The 18,951-nt window shown below is 37.7% G+C and overlaps 3 protein-coding genes across 3 annotated transcripts; 1 reads left to right on the top strand and 2 right to left on the bottom strand.

The window, feature by feature from the left end:
- Positions 1-4,525: 4,525 nt before the first annotated feature.
- Positions 4,526-6,463, bottom strand: LOC137952287 (pentatricopeptide repeat-containing protein At1g11710, mitochondrial-like). Its single transcript, XM_068799406.1, is given in 2 exon segments — positions 4,526-4,645; positions 4,647-6,463. Coding segments are annotated over 2 exon segments (1,848 nt in total). The 5' UTR covers positions 6,407-6,463; the 3' UTR covers positions 4,526-4,557.
- A 1,188-nt stretch (positions 6,464-7,651) lies between these two features.
- On the bottom strand, positions 7,652-11,216 carry LOC137952194 (uncharacterized). The gene is made up of 3 exons (XM_068799265.1): positions 10,907-11,216; positions 8,346-8,424; positions 7,652-7,887 (listed from the first exon to the last, which is right to left on the bottom strand). The coding sequence occupies exons 1-3, from the start codon at positions 11,056-11,058 to the stop codon at positions 7,822-7,824; spliced, it is 297 nt and encodes a 98-aa protein (XP_068655366.1). The 5' UTR covers positions 11,059-11,216; the 3' UTR covers positions 7,652-7,821.
- A 189-nt stretch (positions 11,217-11,405) lies between these two features.
- On the top strand, positions 11,406-13,560 carry LOC137951507 (transcription initiation factor TFIID subunit 8-like). The gene has a single exon (XM_068798201.1). The coding sequence runs from the start codon at positions 12,227-12,229 to the stop codon at positions 13,403-13,405; it is 1,179 nt and encodes a 392-aa protein (XP_068654302.1). The 5' UTR covers positions 11,406-12,226; the 3' UTR covers positions 13,406-13,560.
- Positions 13,561-18,951: the final 5,391 nt, after the last annotated feature.

Genomic DNA, 18,951 nt, shown 5'->3' with positions numbered 1-18,951 from the left:
AGGTGTTTGTTAGTATGTGCAAGTGAATCTGTTATGCGATTTTCTTGTTCTTAGTCGTTCTGCTTTTATAGTTCTGTCTCAAAAAGCACCATCACACATAAAAACATCTAATTTTACTGTTGTAGTACAGCTTTTTTACTGTTGGAACATGGTCTGTCTATTGTATTTCATTTGTTGAATTGCTGCATTTTCTTCTCTTTAGTTCACACCCAGTTCAGTAGAGAAGTGAAGAAAAAAACACGATACAGAGTGTTGGTGGCTTTAATTTGAATAGGATGCATTCGGAAGGTCAAGTTAAGAAACCATGAAAAATGATATCATTTTACATTTCAGTCTTGCAGTGTAGTGGTTGGAGGCGTTTCAATCTTGGTTATGTGAAGGCATTGTTGTCAAAGTTGATGAGCAAAGCACTGGCTGAGAAGGGGGTACTTAAAACAGAAGGGAGTGGTAAAAAAGGTTATTGATAAGTATGTTGGAGAAGCTGAGAGGATAGACAACAAACATGTGCTCAGAATTGATCAAGAGGAGCTTGAAACAGTCATTCCGCAGATTGGAGGTCTTGTAAGAATAGTGAATGGTGCTTATCGTGGATCAAATGCAAGACTGCTAAGGTTCAGATAGAGAAAGGCATATATGATGGCAGAGTGCTTCAAGCTGTTGAATATGAAGACATTTGCAAGATCTATTGAAGACATTTGAAGACATTTACATCTTGGACTACAAAATGCTACCCATACAGGGATTTATGCCACTGAATAACTACAAGAACCAATTAATAATAGCTCACCTTTACAAAGGAATACAAGAACAAATTTGGTCACTTAACCTAGATTCACAAAAAGATTTTCTAATAGCTAACTAGACAATCTTGCCTAAACTTACAGAGAGATTTACAACTACTCATTAGGCACATCTAACCTTAACCCACCAAGAGATTTTCTACATTGCCTTCATGAGGACTTACAATTCACAACAAAGTAGCTAAGACTTAATAGCTTTTTCCTCTTCAATTACACTGGCCCTTTTCAATAAAATTGAAGTGAGAATGGTCTTGCCTTGCTAAGGTTCAAATACAAAAGTTTCTCAATAATGCAAATATTACAAAATAAACATAGTATGTATAAGTATACCAATCCTAGATACCTATTTTATTTAATAGCGGCACAATTAGGTCGCTTATGGACTTGATTTACAAATACAAAGCTTAGAGTAAACTTGGATGTTAGACTAACAAGTAAAATCATTTTGGGTCTGTACTATGTAAAATTGAGAAGAATAGAAAAGAAAAAGGGAGAAAAATAGAGAGAAGAAGAGTTGAAGAAGCAACTTTGAAAGGCTGCGTAGGTTAGAGTTCAAAACATTCGAGCTCTCCCCTTTTAACCATTCACTTAAGTGGTTTCTATATAAAAGGACAATTATATCCCTTAGTACAAATATACTTATTAACTCCATGGATACATATCAGAATTAAGTAAAACATGTAACATAAAGTCATGATAAGTATTCTAGCTAGTTATAATCAGATGGGACCTATATGAGATGATGAAATGACTAAAATACCTCTATACTAATATTTTAACACAAAATATACTTGCCATATCATTATTTTTATGTTTAATAATTTCTTTAAACTAAAACAAGTTGTTACAATCTGATACACTGATACTCAGAACTGTATCCTGTTAGCATATACATAATAAATTTTAAGAACCCCAACAAGATACATGATACTGAGACACTAAGAATTCCAATATGATACACAATAATAAGACACCTACCCTAGGGTGAACCTTGTGTTTCTTTCTCATGATAAGAGTGTTTCAATTGGGGACTAGTGCCTCTGTTCAGTAAGAAAAAATAACTGAATGAAAATTTGAAAAGTCACCTACCCTAAGGTGAACCTTGCGTTTCTTTCTCATGATAGGAGTGTTTCAGTTGGGGACTAGGTACCCCTGTTCAGTAAGAAAAAGTAATTGAATGAAAATTTTGAAAAGACACCTACCCCATGGTGAACCTTGCGTTTCTTTCTCATGATAGGAGTGTTTCAGTTGGGAACTAGTACCCCTGTTCAGTAAGACAAAATAATTGAATGAAAATTTGAAAATGTGATATCACCAATTGCATGAAAAATTGAAAACGTTATATGACCATTTATGCTAGATCAATGCTACTATATGCTGCTTACTCAAAAAAGGACTAGCGGAGCAAGAAACGAAGCCCTCTTATTTTAAATGATAAACAAACTAAACAAACATTCTTAAAAGTATAGTGAACATTCAATCTTTGTCATTTTGAAGGCATCCCATTTCATTCCATACCTTCAACATCTTAAGCACAATCAGAGAGAATTCATTAGAATCCTTCTCCGGTCTGCTGATCCATGTTTTTTTTTTTTTCACAAGAACCAAGACTTCTGTTTTTCACTTAGGGTAATACCTAAATCTCTGGTCAGGCAGCTTAATCGTTGATCTCAACTTCATTTCGTCCTGTCATTTTAATTTCAAGCTTTTAGTGTGACAAAGAAACTGAAAACGAAAAGCATGAGACACAGATCATGGCAAACATAATCAGAAAGTGATAGTAAAGGATAAAAGAGAAGGCTGTAGGGGTAACGAATAAAGCCAGCAACATTAGGTTTTTCTAGCATTTTCACCTAACTCACATAATTCTACTGTTTTAGGTTGACCATCTAAGTAAAGGACTTGGATCATGTTACAATAAGACACAGTTAGGTAACAGATTTATTGGAAAATTAGATGTTTATTCAATTCTTAATAGTAAGAATGATCAGTATAAATTTTAAACCAAAGTTTCAGCTATGAAACTACAGAAACACTAAATAACAGATGCTAGCATCCAGTTCTAAGTTTCTAATATTAAAAGAGCCCCGTATTTCATAACCAATCCTTACACATTCTAGTTAGAGTATCAATAAAAACTTTGTGATTTGTATGGGTGCAGCAGACAGTAGAGACAAACCATCTCAAGTTCTTGCCAAAATTTATAACTGAACTCTTCCGGATGAGACTTTTTCTTATTTTGAACTTGTGATTTTACTATGGGTTAAGAGGCTTCAAGGAAACAGGAGCTCAGATGACATATCACAAGATGACTGCCAGATATCTCTTCACGTCTTGACATAGCAAAACTGAAACAGCTAAGCCCTTAATAATCTAATGTCTGATGACTCCTCTCAGATTTGCTTGTTCTATACTTCTCTGATCAGGTGAATAACACCAAACATAGAACAAGAGGCAAAAACAAGGCCAACTTAAATCCAGCTTCAACAACAAAGAGATGAGGTAAGGCCTGTCCATCTCTTTTTAACCATTTACAGTGTTCCTTGGAATAAATAGAGTTTAACACCCTTCAGAAGTTCAATAACTTCATATTTGGACACACATAGAATCACCTACAAAATCCAGTAAAAACGTAAGGCAGAAGTTGAAGATAAATGTGCATGCACAGCGAGATAAAAATACATATTTCCTCAATTCCATCAGTTTTCAAGTCAGCCAAGCAGAAAAAAAATAAAAGATAAAATAGAGTGAAAGTAGCAGAGAGAAAAAATCAGAAACAAAGTAAAAAGTTCTAAAAGAAATTAGGCAATAAAAAGGATTCACTTCAATGCACTAGGATAATGAACAAAGTAAAACAGAAGCACAAAATAGGGGCTGGATACACAGATTTTCTAAAGATTTTCTCTTTCATTAGCACTGAGTTAGAGGGAGAGAGAGAGAGAGAGAATGGTTTTATGTGTGTGTGGGTGAGCAGGTAGATGGGGGGCGTTGGGATTTCAATGCCTAGGAAGCATAAACAGATTGAGTTAATCAAGTAAGATGAACTTTTAGGAAAAGCTAGTCAACTAAAGTGATTTCAATTTCATATATCTACTCACATACTCAGAACCACAGAGCTCAGTCCCAACAGGCTCAATAAGGCTCCAGGTAACTAAAAATGCATCTGTACAAAAGCTCCAGGTAACTAAAAATCATCTAACTGATTGAAGGCTGTCCAGGTTGAAGATAGGCCAGACAAATGGTAGAGGTAAGAAGGGAATTGAAGGTTGCCACATGAGTAGGGCAGAGAAACAAGATTGTCCTGCATGCATAGCTGAGAGAAGGGAAAAAGAGTGAGCCACAAATAAACCATAAGAGGGCAGGTCACATGCAGGGAAGAGATAAGTATGCAAGAGATTTTTTTTCCATAGTCTGCCATTGAGGAGAAGAGAATCTTTTCAACTGGATCTTAAAATATTTGTATACTCTCTCTGCAAAGAAAATCTCAGATTAGCTTTCCAGCACAAATGTCTCAAATTTCAACAAAAAAGAAATTCTTTTCTGCCTGCGTATATTCCCATTCTTCCTGTCCAGGCACAAAGATGCTCCAATTTGTGCCCTTGTTTTCCCAAGATGACAAAACTCATTTACTTCTCCACTTCAAGATTCAAACAGTATCTATTTACTCCTGGCTAAGAATGGGTAGATATGATTAGGTATCAGGAGTTACTCGATTAAGTGCCAAATTTTCATGCAATTCAGTTAATTCCTTTGCACTTCAAATAATATTCCTATACTCTGTAATTAAAATCGTGCAAGTAACAGAATCAGGCATGAGCCGTCCATCAAACATCGCCTTCAAAAGCACTAGAATTTTCACTACATCCCAACTTACACAAATAATTATACAAAATGTCATAAGTGACCACATTTACAGGAATACCAACTCTTCTCATCTCATCACATAAAGCAAATGCATCCTTGAACATCCCAATGCTACAATATCCCTTTATCAAAGTGTTATAAGTTATAACATCAACTAGGGCTAGGCTTTTCATTTTATTAACCAAAACTTTTGCTGCATCCATAGATGCCATCTTGCACATACCATCAACAAAAGAATTATATGTAACCAAGTTGGGGTTTTGCCCACTTTTCACCATTCCCTCATAAATTCTAAGTGCATCATCTATTTTACCCTCCTTGCAATAGCCATCAACCAAAGTACTATATGTGACCACATCAGGGACCAGTCCTTGCGTAAACATTTTACTCAACAACTGCTTTGCTCCTTCAAAATTCCCATTTTTGCATACGCAATTCATGAGAACATTATACGTGACAACATCTTTATTGAGATTTTTCTCTTCTGCCATTCTATTATGATATTTGAAAGCTTGTTCCATATGTCCACTTTTGATATAACCATCTGTTACAATTGAACATGTATATTTGTCTGGAGAGATGTCCCTCTCTATCATGTCAGACAATAGAAATAATGCTTCCTCTAAATCCCCCTCCTTGAAAAGCCAATTAATAAAGGAGTTATACAAAACAGAGTTTGGCACTATACCAGATTCTACCATTTCATCACATAACCAAAAGGCCTTCTCCAGTCTCCCTTTTCTTGAATAACCATCGATAAGAGTTGAATAAGTTCGCACATTTGGTTCAATCCCCACTTTTTGCATCTCTTCAAAAAGTTCTTCTGCGTCTTCTAGTTTCCCCACTTTGCAAAATGCATTTATAAGGCAATTATATGTAACACAATTTGGTTTTATTACCTTGCCTGACATTATATCCATTTTTCTCACAAGCTTTAGTGCAAGATTTACATTACTCTTCTTGCAAGATCCATCAATAAGCATGTTAAAAGTTACCACATTCGGCATGGTTTGACTCTTTAACATCCTATAAAACATAGAAATGGCTTCCCGGACTCTAAATTCCTTACAAAGAGCATATATAGTCAAATTGAAAGTATTTAAATTTTCTTGCAATCCTTTCGATGGCATTAGCTTCAACATCTTCCAAAATCTATGATGCTCATTTGACTTCAGAAGATGATCTAAGTAATTATTCCAAGCATGAACAGATATCGAGTGACCTTTGGCCCATAGTTTTTCAATCACTTCATAAGCATCCTCAGTAGCTCCTAACTGGGTACAAGCTCGGACCAGTGCATCAAAAACAGCAGGACCAGAGCCAAAAGATACGTTACTATTGAGCAAAGCTTCCAGAAGCTCCATTACAGAGACTGTCCTCTTTTGTACTAAACATCTCATGATAGACAAGGCATCATCAAACCACCTTGATTGAACCAGTACATGGATCATGGTAGAATATGACTCTAAACTATGTGAATAAACATTCTGCTGCTCGACCCAATTAAAGAAATCAAAAGCAAGCTGTGGAGACCTTCGGAACTCCAAAATTACCTGGCTTAGTACAGGGGCCATTGATACGGGTGATATCTTTCTTATAAATGTCCATCTTCTCTGCCTCAGGTTCGTACAAATAGCATTGAAAATAATTTTCTCATTACTGGGTCTGAAAATATGCTGTCCAATGTGCAACTTTCTATTAAAGCCAACAGTTCTACTCCTTCGCAAACATGGCCCTATCATAGGACGCCGCACTACTGCTTAAGCCAAATATGTGCTTTCCAGCTTAACAAACCCAAACAAAAGAATCAGAACGTTTTGTTTCAAGGCAAACAGGAGTGGAGCCTCACAGAAACTGCTGTCAAATTGCAAAGTGAAGGAGAAACCAACCATCCCAACACGTGAATGTAAGACAGTGAAAGCCGCCAAATGGCGACTGGTTCTCAAATTCAAAGACAGAGTCTGAACGAATGCAAAACATTACTCTTGAGAACACTTTTTGTAAAGTTCGCAAGCAACGACGAGAAAACGAATTCCCGATATCATGAGAAGGAAGTGCTTCTTTAGTCTGAATTAGGCCTCAAAAATCTTTCTTGAGAAAACGAGAAGTATAAGAAAAAAAAACACTGATTTAGAAAAGAAGTGCTGAATAACCGAGTAGAAAACAAGTAAAATAGATAGATGATCGCTGTGCATAGAAGTTGAATGGAGATGGGTAAGTCCCGGTGGCTGCAATATCATGACAGAACAAGATTACGAACTCGTTTTCACTTTACAGGAGATGGACGAAAAGATTGGAGAAAATGAAGGAAGAAGCTTCCCTTATCTGAACACTGAAGTCGAGCTGGGTCACAAAATCCGACAAAAATAGACGTCACAGTAGATTCTCCGACGAGGAATCAGTCCACGGCAAGGAAGAAATAAGCTTGCCAGTGAAGAAACTGGAACGAGAGAGTCAGGTCTGAGCCGAGCTTGCCTGTTAAGAAGACGCACTCCTTTAAGTTTATTTTATCCCTCTTAATTGGGGACACGATGCTGCTATGTTGTATGAATAGTGTGTTTTAAAATGGAAATATACTTCACTTTATTTTAATTAACACATTCATTTAACTTAATTTAATATGATAGTTATGTTTTATATCTATTTATGCAAACCCTATTTCGAATACTTGCCAAAGTTGAACTGGGAATCGCCATTATTGAAGCTTGGCCGGTCTCTTAGAAAGAGGAATGAAGTTTAACAGTGTAACGATCCATAGAGATACATTAACTTCAATAGCTTGAAGGCTCCATTTTGAGTTCAAGAAGATTGATAGAGATTTGTTAACTTTTAGAGTTCAAGAAGCTAAGGTATAATTGAACTGGGAATTGCCATTAATGAAGCTTGACCGGTCTCTTAGAAAGAGGAATGAGGTTTAACAGTTTAACGATCCATAAAGATACGTTAACTTCAATAGCTTGAAGGCTCCATTTGAGTTCAAGAAGATGTGAGGATAGAGATTTGTTAACTTTTAGAGTTCAAGAAGCTAAGGTACAATGACTGGTAGTGAGTCCCCAACAAGGAAGATAAGACCAACCTCTCTAGAACTAACAAGGGCCCATATGCTCTTCTACAACAGAATAGAAGGAGCATCTGAGAGTTAAAAACAACAGAGGCTTTAAGGGAAGTAGACAGGCCAGTTAAAGTAGTACGATTCCCGCTCAGCCTGTGACATGGTGTTCCACTGCAAAACAAAAAAGAGAATAACGTATTAGCGATGAGTTCATCATAAAAAGACATTACTAGGATCAAATGGTTAATGATAAGGGTACATGAAGATCAACATTCAGTAGCTACTAATGACTGAAATTTCACTTGTATCTTCTGAACCTACAGTGCTTCATGAAACTACTACAAGAATTCCTATCATTTCAAAACCATACAAATAGTATATGCCACCAAATTGATATTTGGAAGGCTGAGAAAGGAAAACAGGATTATTTAGGTCTGTTTGGAACCCCAAGGAAAATAAAAGAAAAAGATAATTTGACCACTATTATTCCAAAAAATAGTTAGTGAAAAATTCTCCTTTTCACTAACTATTTTTGGGAATAATAATGGTCAAATTCTCTTTTTTTTTTCTTTTCTGTTCTTTTCTAGAGGTTCCAAACAGACCCTCAAGCTGTGAGGATTGAAAGCTACCTTAAACTCATATGGCTGTCCCTTCTTCAGTGCTTTCTTCCAATGATATTGCTCGTATAGCATTGATTTGTCATGCCAACTGCAAAATAATGATTTAGAAATCAAATTAGAAAATGTTTGAGCACAGCTCATTAGAGAGCCGAGAAGGGAAAGTTTGCAAGAGGTGGAATCAAACTCACATTGTCCAATAAACTTAGATACAAGTGGCAGAAACAATGATGAGTTCAACAGACAGGTGCAACAGAAACCACATGAACTCAGCAGAAAAAACCAAAAAAAGGAAAATTAACTAGGAATAAATCTGCAGAACTACATAACTCACATGGATTCAAAGGCATAATTGATCCTGTTAACAAAACTCTGCCTTCTTCTTGTGGGATATGTATATATTTTTTGGCAGGCATTAGTGGGGTTAAGGCGGAATTGTTTGCTAGGATTCAGCATCATGGTGACTTAGGAAATAGAATCAAATTTTTGAAAGGACTCCCCTCTTGCTGAAATTCACCCGGAGCATTTTGTAGTTTGTCTGAAACATAAATATATCCTTGCCGCTTGCCGCAGAGACGTTGGAATCTCAATTTCAGAAGAGGTCTGGATGACCATTACTGTCCTTTATTGGATCTTCGTAGAACCATGTGGCCCATCCTGTGGTCCCTTGATTCCGTTTGAAATAAAGAGATTAAAGAATATCCACCTCCTTAGGTGAGATAATTGAGATTGTTTGCACCAGATTCTCTATGGAATCAGTTAATGACTGCACTTGCATGGTGACCGATCCTATCCTCTGCTTGTTCTACCATTGATTTCTCGGTTATATTAAGTGGAAATTTTGAGGGGATTTTTTAAAATAGTTCCAAGAGTAATCTAGGACCCTCAGGATGTGGTGATGTGTTCCATTACCATCACGAGTCCATTATCCATACTGATTCTGGTCCTCTTGGAGCCACAAACTCAACTAATGAAGAATTATGTGCACTGCTTGACAGGCTGAAAATTTTTAGTGAGAGATTTTCAGAACCCTTGGAGTTGAAATATAATTCAAGTTGGTTATCAACTGGTTTAAGAACAGTTTAGATGGTTAGACCCTCCATGGCAGTTTTGGTCCATATTTGCTGAAATTCAGGATATATATAAGAAGTTACTTCCCAGATCCATATTCCCAAGTCTACCAACGAGTCGATTCCCTCTCCTTTTTTCTCACAAAATTCTTGACATTCAAAAGAAAAAAAAAGAAACGCTTAGCTCACATGTGAGAGAATGACAAGATCCAGGAATACTTCCAAATGAAATTTTGCACTTACAAATAAATGGAATACATATAATATAAAACTACAGTATAATGGATTCAACATCTTGTGTACAAGCAAAAACATAAACATCAAATTTCATACTGGTTCCAAAATATACAATAGAGAATAAATGTAGAGGTCTTTTTCTTCATTAAGTAGAGGTGGTTTCTTTAAACAAGTAAAACCCAGAATGATGCCACATTCTAAACCACAGCAGGGAATTGAAGCAAGAAGAAGAGAACCATGAAGAAGTAAGAAAGGAAGACAGACACGGGACACACAAACACCAAAAAGTGTTTTTTCTTCTTCCTTTTTCCTTAATATTGGCAGTACACTCATAAATACGCCAAAGATACCCCATACACGATATCACATTAAGAAACCCTTCAATGTGGCCATCAGGCCTAATCCACGGTCTACAAGGAGTTGGCACTATAACGCTTGACTAGCATAGGAGAGAGATCATTATGCTAGCTCAAAGGATCACTAGAAATAAGAAATTTTTGATAGTACTGGATCACAAAAAATACGAAAATTTTATCGACACAGGATCACTAATACAAATTCCTTTCACTTTTTAATATGATAAATCAGGTCCCAAAAAAGGTCCATAAAAAAAATGTCCCAGGAAAGGTATACTACTACTTCTACCTTGCAATTTGACTCAACAATAACAAACTTCACATTGTAACTAAAGCTCATTAATTCAACCAACCGGAGATGACCAAGGGAAAAGCAAGGCCCAGCTGCAGGACGGGAGGGGGTGGGGGAGAGACAAAAAAAACACACACGTACTATTCAGGAGGAAAGAAGTAAAACCCACTTGGCGAGAGGTGATGATAATAAAGGCTACAAGAACCTTGAAGTCATAAATAGAAACACGCAATGGAAAACAAATAGCTAAATATTGACACAAACAACCAATAGAAACTTTCAGGTAGACATGTAATTCGAATGAAATATATGGAGGACTTAAGAGAGAACGAAATTTGAACACAGCAAAACTCCACAAAACCTAAAGTTCGAAAATAATGAAATAAAAAAAAAAAAACCAAAACCCACATCATGCATTCAGCTATCAAATGAAGAAAACCCAAAACGAGAAATGCAACTCCATACCAATTTCATGACATGGCACCAACACCTCACAAAACCAATAAACTAAATCATTCGTTAGTATTATCAATAAAAATAAAGAAACTGAAACCAGTAAAACAACAACCAGAAAACTGACATAAGAAGGTAAATGGAACTCAGCGGGAGAAGACGTACTTAAACTGGTTGGAGAGCTGCCACATGTAGGGATTGTTCCATGTGAGTGCAGAGAAAGCAAATGCACCGATCCAAATATCAACGAAATGATTGGGATCGGAGTGCGGAACGCCAGGATCACCACGGTACGGATTTCCGAAGTACTTCTCCATCGAGTCTTACGGCAACTTGGATGAGCCTCTCGCCTAGTTTGCCCCAGCCTTATCCCTCTCGCTTTTCCCTGAAGAAACGTTACTGGGATCCCTTGGGGGTTTTGTGATCCTAGCCGTCCATTAGTGGGGCACAAAAATTGAAAATAAATCATTTTTTATTTATCCCGTAAGCATTATTATGCCCTATCCATTTGTTGGCACGGGAGTGGTCTTCTTTGTCGAAATCAAGAAGCCGGCCCCGATCACCTCCTCCCCCCTCCACCCCCCCCCCCCCCCCCCCCCCCCCCCCCACCAGACACACAAGCTTTCATCATTGTGTTCCTCCCAGCGCCGCGAGTAATCAATTTGCTTTTCTACACGCCGGCGGGCGAAAATGTTTATTCGCGTACGGTAAGAAGAATCCGTCTTTGACTGGTTCATCTTATATCGCCGGGTCCCACTACGAATTCTTGGTCCTTCTTCGTTGTTTTTTTTGTACACGCGGCGACTGCGATCGTCATGTGTACTCGCGGACTCTGGTGAGATCGGGGAGGTACGCGAAATGCCCTAAATTGAAAATCTCGCGTCTCGGCCTCTATAAATAGTCGCTGGCCTTGTATCACCTCAGCTCGCCTATCCAGTTCTTCTGTCTCTCAGATCCGTTGGTTCTTTTAGGGTTTAAACAGGGTTTCTTTTTCTTTTTATTTTTCAAAAAAACGCTGTTGATCCTCCCAATAAACAGCCAATTCCGTCGAATTCTGTTCTTTCCAGTGACGAGTACGGCGTGATTCTCTGTAAAACTGCTTTCTAGGGTTTCTCTTCTGGTTTGGTTTCGTTGTCTGGCGGGAGAGTTCAGCTTGTAGCGGATTTATGGCTGTTTTTTAACTTCGAAGCCGCTGAAGGTACTGGTAAGAATTCGTGATATTCTAGCTGGGTTGTTTTCGCTTGTTCGTTTCTGGCATTCAATCTCTAAGCTGCGGAAGAGCTCGCTTCTGAGATGCGAGATTGTTCTTGCGGTGTTTTCGGGTTAGAGCTCCGGGAATGCTCGCTTTTCTGGGGAATCTCAGTTGGGAGGGGAGAATTATGGAGAGATGATGTAGCTTGAGGGGAAGAACGTGGTTGAGGATTTTAGATGGATGAATGGTTGATCTTGAAACCCTAGTTCTGGAGAATGATATGATTTTTGAATATGAGCGATGGCGGTGGGGAGAGTGGAAGACAGAGTGAAAATGAGCCCAGGAAGGGACCTGCTGGAGACGAATTTGGTCGTGCGATTGCTAGAATAGCTGTTGCACAAATTTGTGAGAGCGTTGGCTTCCAGGGCTTCCAACAGTCTGCTTTAGAAGCTCTCTCTGATATTGCAATCCGGTACCTTCGTGATTTAGGGAAAACAGCTCATTTTTATGCTAATTTAGCCGGTAGAACAGATTGTAATGTGTTTGATATCTTTCGCGGGTTGGAAGACTTGGTAGGGCCCACACAGGGATTTACCGGCGCCTCTGACGTCAATCATTGTCTACTTGGTTCTGGCACGGTGCGGGAAATCACGCAGTATGTGGATTATGCCGAGGAGATACCATTTGTTCGACCTATTCCTCGTTTTCCAGTTGTCAGGGCCATAAAAACCGCCCCAAGTTTCGCACAGCTCGGAGAAGCACCACCTGCTAAGCACATACCTGATTGGCTGCCGGCACTTCCAGACCCACACACTTATGTGCATACCCCTGTTTGGAATGACAGAACCACTGACCCTAAGACGGATAAGACTCAGCAGGCAAAGCAGCGTAGGAAGGCAGAAAAATCATTGTTAAGTTTGCAGCAGCGGTTAGCTAATGGCTCATCAGCACAAGCTTCCGTGGATCCCATTGATGCTGGTAAGGCAAAACGGGTTATGGAGGCTAATCCTTTTCTTGCCCCTCCATTACAACCTTCTGTGGATCCCATTGATGTTGTTAAGGCAAAATGGGTTATGGAGGCTAATCCATTTCTTGCCCCTCCATTACAAGCTTCAGAAAAGGATGTCTCACCGCTCACTCTTCCTGAAAAACTTGCTAGTGAAGGGCATGCCGCCGAAAATCTCTCGGTGCTTGAAACCTTCGCACCAGCTATTGAAGCAGCAAAGTGTGGGGTTTCTGAAAATGTAGAGAACGAGTGGAAGATTCTTCCCAACAAGAGGCCAACAGTGCATTTTAAATTTGGCATCCATAAGAAATCAGTGGCTACTCCTTTGGCAAGTAGACCAAGCTCAGCTTCGGAGAAAATGATTACATGGTTTGGGAGAGATGATGAGAAGGATGACAAGAAAAGAAGAGCCGAACTGATACTGAAAGAGGCAATGGAGAACCCACAGGAGCTCGCTCAGTTGTAAACTAATTCATTTGAATAGACTACTTCACAATGGGATATATACTTGTATTTTGCGAGTTTGGTGGGAGCATTTAGTACAATCACTGTTAGATCATGATGTTGTGATACGAAACTCAATGGGCCTACTGGTTATTACAGGATTTTCATTTGAAGGTATGTGTATGCCTGTTTCAAATCTGATGGCAACACCTCTCTACGGTCCTTTTTCTGTCAGAAAGGAATTTTTGCGTCTCCTTCCATCATCTTTTCTTGGACAACTAATACAAACTTTGCAAAATATTTTGATTCTGCTTACCATAATAAAACCGACTGGGGGCTGATTAGTATTGTGGTGGAACAGCTCGACTCTACTACAAATTTATTAGAAGGTCAAACACAGTTTGAAGCCATCTTAAAGGCACCAAAAAAGTGTATTCTTGGTGCAATTTATCTATTCCAAAAATAGGAGTGTCACTATGTGGATTCCACGTTATGAACTAACCTGATTAATATTTTTTTATTTCTGAACTCACTTAATAAATGTAACACTAGAAGGTTGATCTTATTCTTCTCTGACCTGATATAAGGGGTTAATGTGTTTAAAGTTGAATTCCTAGATTTCTATTACTCATCATCAGTACTTAATAGTGTTTATGTGAGTGAAATTATTGTAGCAATGAATGCAACATCTTTTTTAATATAACATCTTTTTAACATCTTTTGTAGCAGTACTTGCATTTGATATCCATACTGAGTGCAACAAAATATAATTTCAAAGGGTAGAGAAGAATTTCTTGTCTCCATTTCTCTTTTCCCTATCCATCATATTTTTCTCTGTATCTTTCTTTCTTTCTTTTTTCATATCTCTCTCCTTTTTTTTTTTTTTTCATCCATGAACAAACTTGCTAAAAAGAATCACTAGGAGCTTGCTTAGATTTATACTGGCCTGATATAAGTGGGAGTATGTTTGAAATTGAATTTCTTAGCTTTTTGTTACTCATCAAACAATATTTCCAGTGTTTGTATGACTGAAATATTGTGGAGGTGAAAGTGATGTTTTCCCCCTATTTTTTGCCGTTAAAGTTGGGCTGGTTTCTCCCAAAATGACTAATCAAAGTTATAAGGGGTCTTTTCCCAACTAGTACCGTAGGTGTTTTCTTGACTGATACCTATGTCAGATTATTATCACTAATGCTGCTCCTCACATCTAGGCCTAAACAAATAGCTAAGTTACTTGAGATGTGGATAACATAAATGAGGGGCATACTGAACGGGGTATGAACTAGACCCAAAAGAACAGATGTCTTGCTATAATACCTGTTAATGTTGGGTCTATGTCAATCCCAAAATGACTAGCCAAAACTAGGAAATCAAAATTTATATCTTTTCTGAGAGAAATAAAATAGAACTCGTAAAGAGAAAGAAACATTATCTTATCTTCTTATGTTTCCTCTCTTTGCTACTATTTTCCTTCCTATTTGTCTCTTTCTTTCTCTTTATTCAACTTCTTTATTGTGGACAGTGGTTCTAGGAAACACTCCAACTTTGGAATTTATATACTGGAAGTCAAACATATATTTCAATAATACAAATCTCAAATGCTAACTGCCCTAAAGGTATTTTATAGATCTATCTTTTGGACCAATTTGAGGCAAATGATAATAGCTCCTAAATACCCTGAACTATGATCAGTAAAATCCATCACTTTTTTCATTCATCTTCTAATACATTTCTGAATTTTATGAGATTTCAAAAGTATCTTCTGCAACTAGGATCATGTAATCATATTTATGTTCCTGCAAGAAGTCTTGAAGTGTTATGAATGGAGTGGGAGGAGAGAGGAGAGGAAAAAGTTGTTATTCCCTTCATGCTTATCGTAGTGAGTACCTTTTGTTGTTTGCCACTTTTTGACAGATTCTGGGCTGTTACTATTTTTTTGAATGTGGTTATACACACTCAAACGTACACATTACACTCCCAACCCTGGTGAAACTGGAACCGAAGACTTCACGGCATACACCCTCTCACCTGATCATTGAACCATATCTAACAAAATTATTTAGTTTAAATACTATTAAGTATCTTTTATTTCACACAACCACCTTTCTTCCACTTCGAAAATGGGAGGGAGGAGGGAGGGAAGTTTGTATGTAATAGGAAGATTCGGAGTCTAGATATGTGATTGACTGTCCAGGAGAGTTATGTGGTTCACATTCTAGTGACAGCTGATATTATTTATTGCCTTGGTTTTACTTTGTGGGGTTGATAGGCAGTTCTGTTGTGTTTCTGTTGCTAGTAAGTCTTGATGTATTCTGGCTATGGCATACAATCATTCTACCACTAGGATCCGTTCATATAGGGGTTATACAGTCTTGGAAAAATTTTCTTACTGAAGATGTAAAGCACACCACAGTGGCTTTGTTGTGGTTGCACATTTGAACTCACTTGGTGTAAGTATTTCATATCCAAAATGGAGCATAATGTCAGATTATTTGACTAATATTTGTTGGAATGTATTTCACAACTTCAGATGTCAGAATTGCAGTCCGGCTTTGTTCTACAATGAAAATTGTTTCACATCCTGCCTCTCCTTTCTTATGATCACAACTTTCTTAAAGTGTGTCAGTTGTCTTATCTTTACAATCAGAGCATGGCTGCAATTATTAACATTATCTTGATGTCCAATCAGATTATTAAGAGACAATACTAATAATTTCAGAAATATCCGTTGATGTTGTTGTGTTTTTATAAATCATGAGTGGATTCACCTTGATAATAATGGGTGGATGAATCTTCATTATGATGGTAGCTATAGGGGGAACCCCAGCCTGACAGGAGTTATGGTGTTATAAGTATGATCCATCTAATATTCTTTCCTCCTTTTGAGCATTTGGACCCTACTGATGCTGTGCTGAGAGCCCTCTCACTAGGGCCAGAATTTTTCAGAAATTCCTTCTGAAGTTCACTTTATGGTGAATGATTGTACTGTGGTGGTTATTGGTTGGGTCACTTGGTGCTTTTCTCATTTTTGGTGACCTATATGGATATCTCTGTTATATGAGGACCTTGGCTTCCCTGGATGTTATCTGTTGCCACATCCCAAGAGAGTCCCCAGCCTATTGGCAGATTCTCTTGCCTGTGCTGCGGTCTCTCATCAACAATTGGTCACTGTGGACTCTCTCCCTTTGCCCTGGGCTAATTGGTTCATCTGAGCTCCTGTCTGTTTTTGCTTTTCGTTGTTGCCTCCTTTTTGTTGTGTTTGTATCTGCCCCTTGTAGGTGTGCTTGTATTACTTTTTACTTTAGTGATTCATTTGCCATTATCTTAAAAGAAAATCTACCTCCCGGCATCTATGCCATTATACTTTCATGTAATTTTTTTGGTGGTATTTGACTTCTTCTTAACTGCGTATCTCAAAATCATTGCTAATTTATGAACATTATTAATAGCATTGATTAATGTCAGATGTTTGCACTTATGCCCTCATCCAAGAGTTTGTTTGAGATCTTTTACTTGGTAGATTTGTAGTATTACAAATATTTGTGAATATTCTGCAGTGTGATTTACAGATTTTTAGAGATTTATTCTCTATGGGACCAATGGCAAATCACCGATTCATGTGCATGTGTCTTGTGTTCAAGCTCAATGAAACAGGTTTATGTTTGGTTTCTATTAAAAAAACATGTTCATGCACTTTTTTTTCTGTATTTTCTGTTATTTTTCAAAAATCCATATAGAATCATATAACGGAAACTAAAGTTATGCTGTTATTAACAGGAAGCATGAATGTTAATGCATTTTTGTACTTTAGATGGTGATGGTTCAGTAAAACTGAAAGGATCCATCATATAACGGAAACTAAAGTTATGCTGTTATTAACAGGAAGCATGAATGTTAATGCATTTTTGTACTCTAGATGGTGATGGTTCAGTAAAACTGAAAGGATCCCCCTCTTGTCTCCTTCTCTCCACAGCAGACAATATATTTTCCTAGTATTTTCATACCTTCAAAATGTGATCTGTCTTGGTGTGTGAAGCTTTAATTCTTATAGCTGGGTTCTCTGTATATTTAAGTCTTCTATTCTCTTTGCAAAACGGAGGAAGGACAGATTCTTGTTCTATCCGCACTTGGGGCAAGTCCAGATTAAAAAGGAGAGTGCCTTGAAGACTAGATGACTGTAGAAACTTGGATGAGGATGCACTGTGAAGCTTACAGTTCATAATGTAGAGAAGTCGTATGGAACGAGAACTGCCATTGTGGAGCATACCCAAAACCTATGAGAAAGGGTATGAAGAATCAGGATTTCTTTCAGTTCTCATTTGACTTTTGTTTTGAAGGAAATCTCCGAGGGAAAAATGTGAAGGGGAAGATTCAGCTGCAAGTGGGAAGAAAGAGTAGATCTGGAATGTTGAATGCTCATATCTGATAAGCAATTCTTAAATGGGGATGTGCAAAGGAAATCAAATGGCAGATAATGTAGCAACTTGCATGAAATTGCTTGTAGACTATGAGTATTATGGGACTTTGGCTCAATGTTTTCTTGAAGAGTATTGGACAAAGACCATAATTCTCTATTTGCAAGTAGTTGATGGATCAGTTTATGCATTGAGTAAAACAAAAAAAATCTTCAAGTGGATATGTAAGTGTTGACTATATGCAGAAATCAAAGGAAAGATGTGGAGAACAATTGTACCTTGACTTTTCATGCAAAACTTCTTTCCCCAAAAAAATCTATGGGGAGAAGGGAAGAAAGGTAATGTAGATAACTAGTATATGAGGAGCAAATTTATGAATCAGTATAATGTGGTGACAACTTTATTGGCAAGCTCAGACTGAGGTCTTGCAGAGAGCAGCCAAACAGATGAAATTATTGAAATAAGCTTTTCGACAGGAAACCTTATCTAGATATTGAACTAATGGAGCATTATTTAGGTTTTGATTTGATTTCTTGTTGATTTTTTGCATTAAAGAGGATTTGGAAGACAATCGATTAGAACTCTTTGTCGGTGGTTCCATGGGATTTTGTAGCCAAAAAAGTAGTCATTATGTAGGCTTTTTTGCTTGAGCATATCATGAGGTGTCATTTTGAGTATGGGAATGGTCTGAATGCTTCAATAAGCGAGGATCAAACTCCAGTCAGCTAGGAGTTAGTATGGTTGACTTATGTGAGACCAGTTCTTGCAGACTGCAGATTGTATCACCACAGGATCGGTCTGGAGTATGTACGAAATCTTTGATGCTGTATGTATCTTGCGGAATATCTGTGTTCGTCCCAGCCTTGGTCTGAGATTGATGCAAGATTTGGGATGCGGCTCAGTGATCTTGTGGGAAGGCTTTCTTTCAAGTTTCCTTCAGTTCAGGTTCAGGTACATATGATTTGAATGACAGATTTCCTATACATTTAGGTCAAATTAAATTCTTAATTATGAGAAGCTTTTACACATGTTTAAATGGACCGGTAATGTGGTCAATTGTAAGGCATCATTTATCTTCTGTCCAGTCCAAACTGTTGCTGAAGCTGAGTTTGACCTCGAGGTATTAAACAGACAAAAGACTTTGACAATGATA

This window comes from Aristolochia californica, unplaced genomic scaffold (assembly GCF_029961685.1).
Source record: "Aristolochia californica isolate CCGP_79_NKW_82.1479 unplaced genomic scaffold, dmAriCali1.0.hap1 SCAF_15, whole genome shotgun sequence".
NCBI classification, from domain to species: Eukaryota; Viridiplantae; Streptophyta; class Magnoliopsida; order Piperales; family Aristolochiaceae; genus Aristolochia; species Aristolochia californica.
Note: the sequence above shows the minus strand (reverse complement) of the source record. Positions and strands in the feature narration are given on the sequence as shown.

Excerpts from the sequence above, each read along its gene's own strand:
- LOC137952194 (XM_068799265.1), bottom strand. The coding sequence starts at position 11,058 with ATGGAGAAGTACTTCGGAAATCCGTACCGTGGTGATCCTGGCGTTCCG. Across the intron at positions 8,425-10,906 it reads CAGCTCTCCAACCAGTTTAA|TTGGCATGACAAATCAATGC; the intron begins GTACGTCTTCTC and ends ATTATTTTGCAG. Across the intron at positions 7,888-8,345 it reads GACAGCCATATGAGTTTAAG|TGGAACACCATGTCACAGGC; the intron begins GTAGCTTTCAAT and ends TTTGTTTTGCAG.
- LOC137951507 (XM_068798201.1), top strand. The coding sequence starts at position 12,227 with ATGAGCGATGGCGGTGGGGAGAGTGGAAGACAGAGTGAAAATGAGCCC.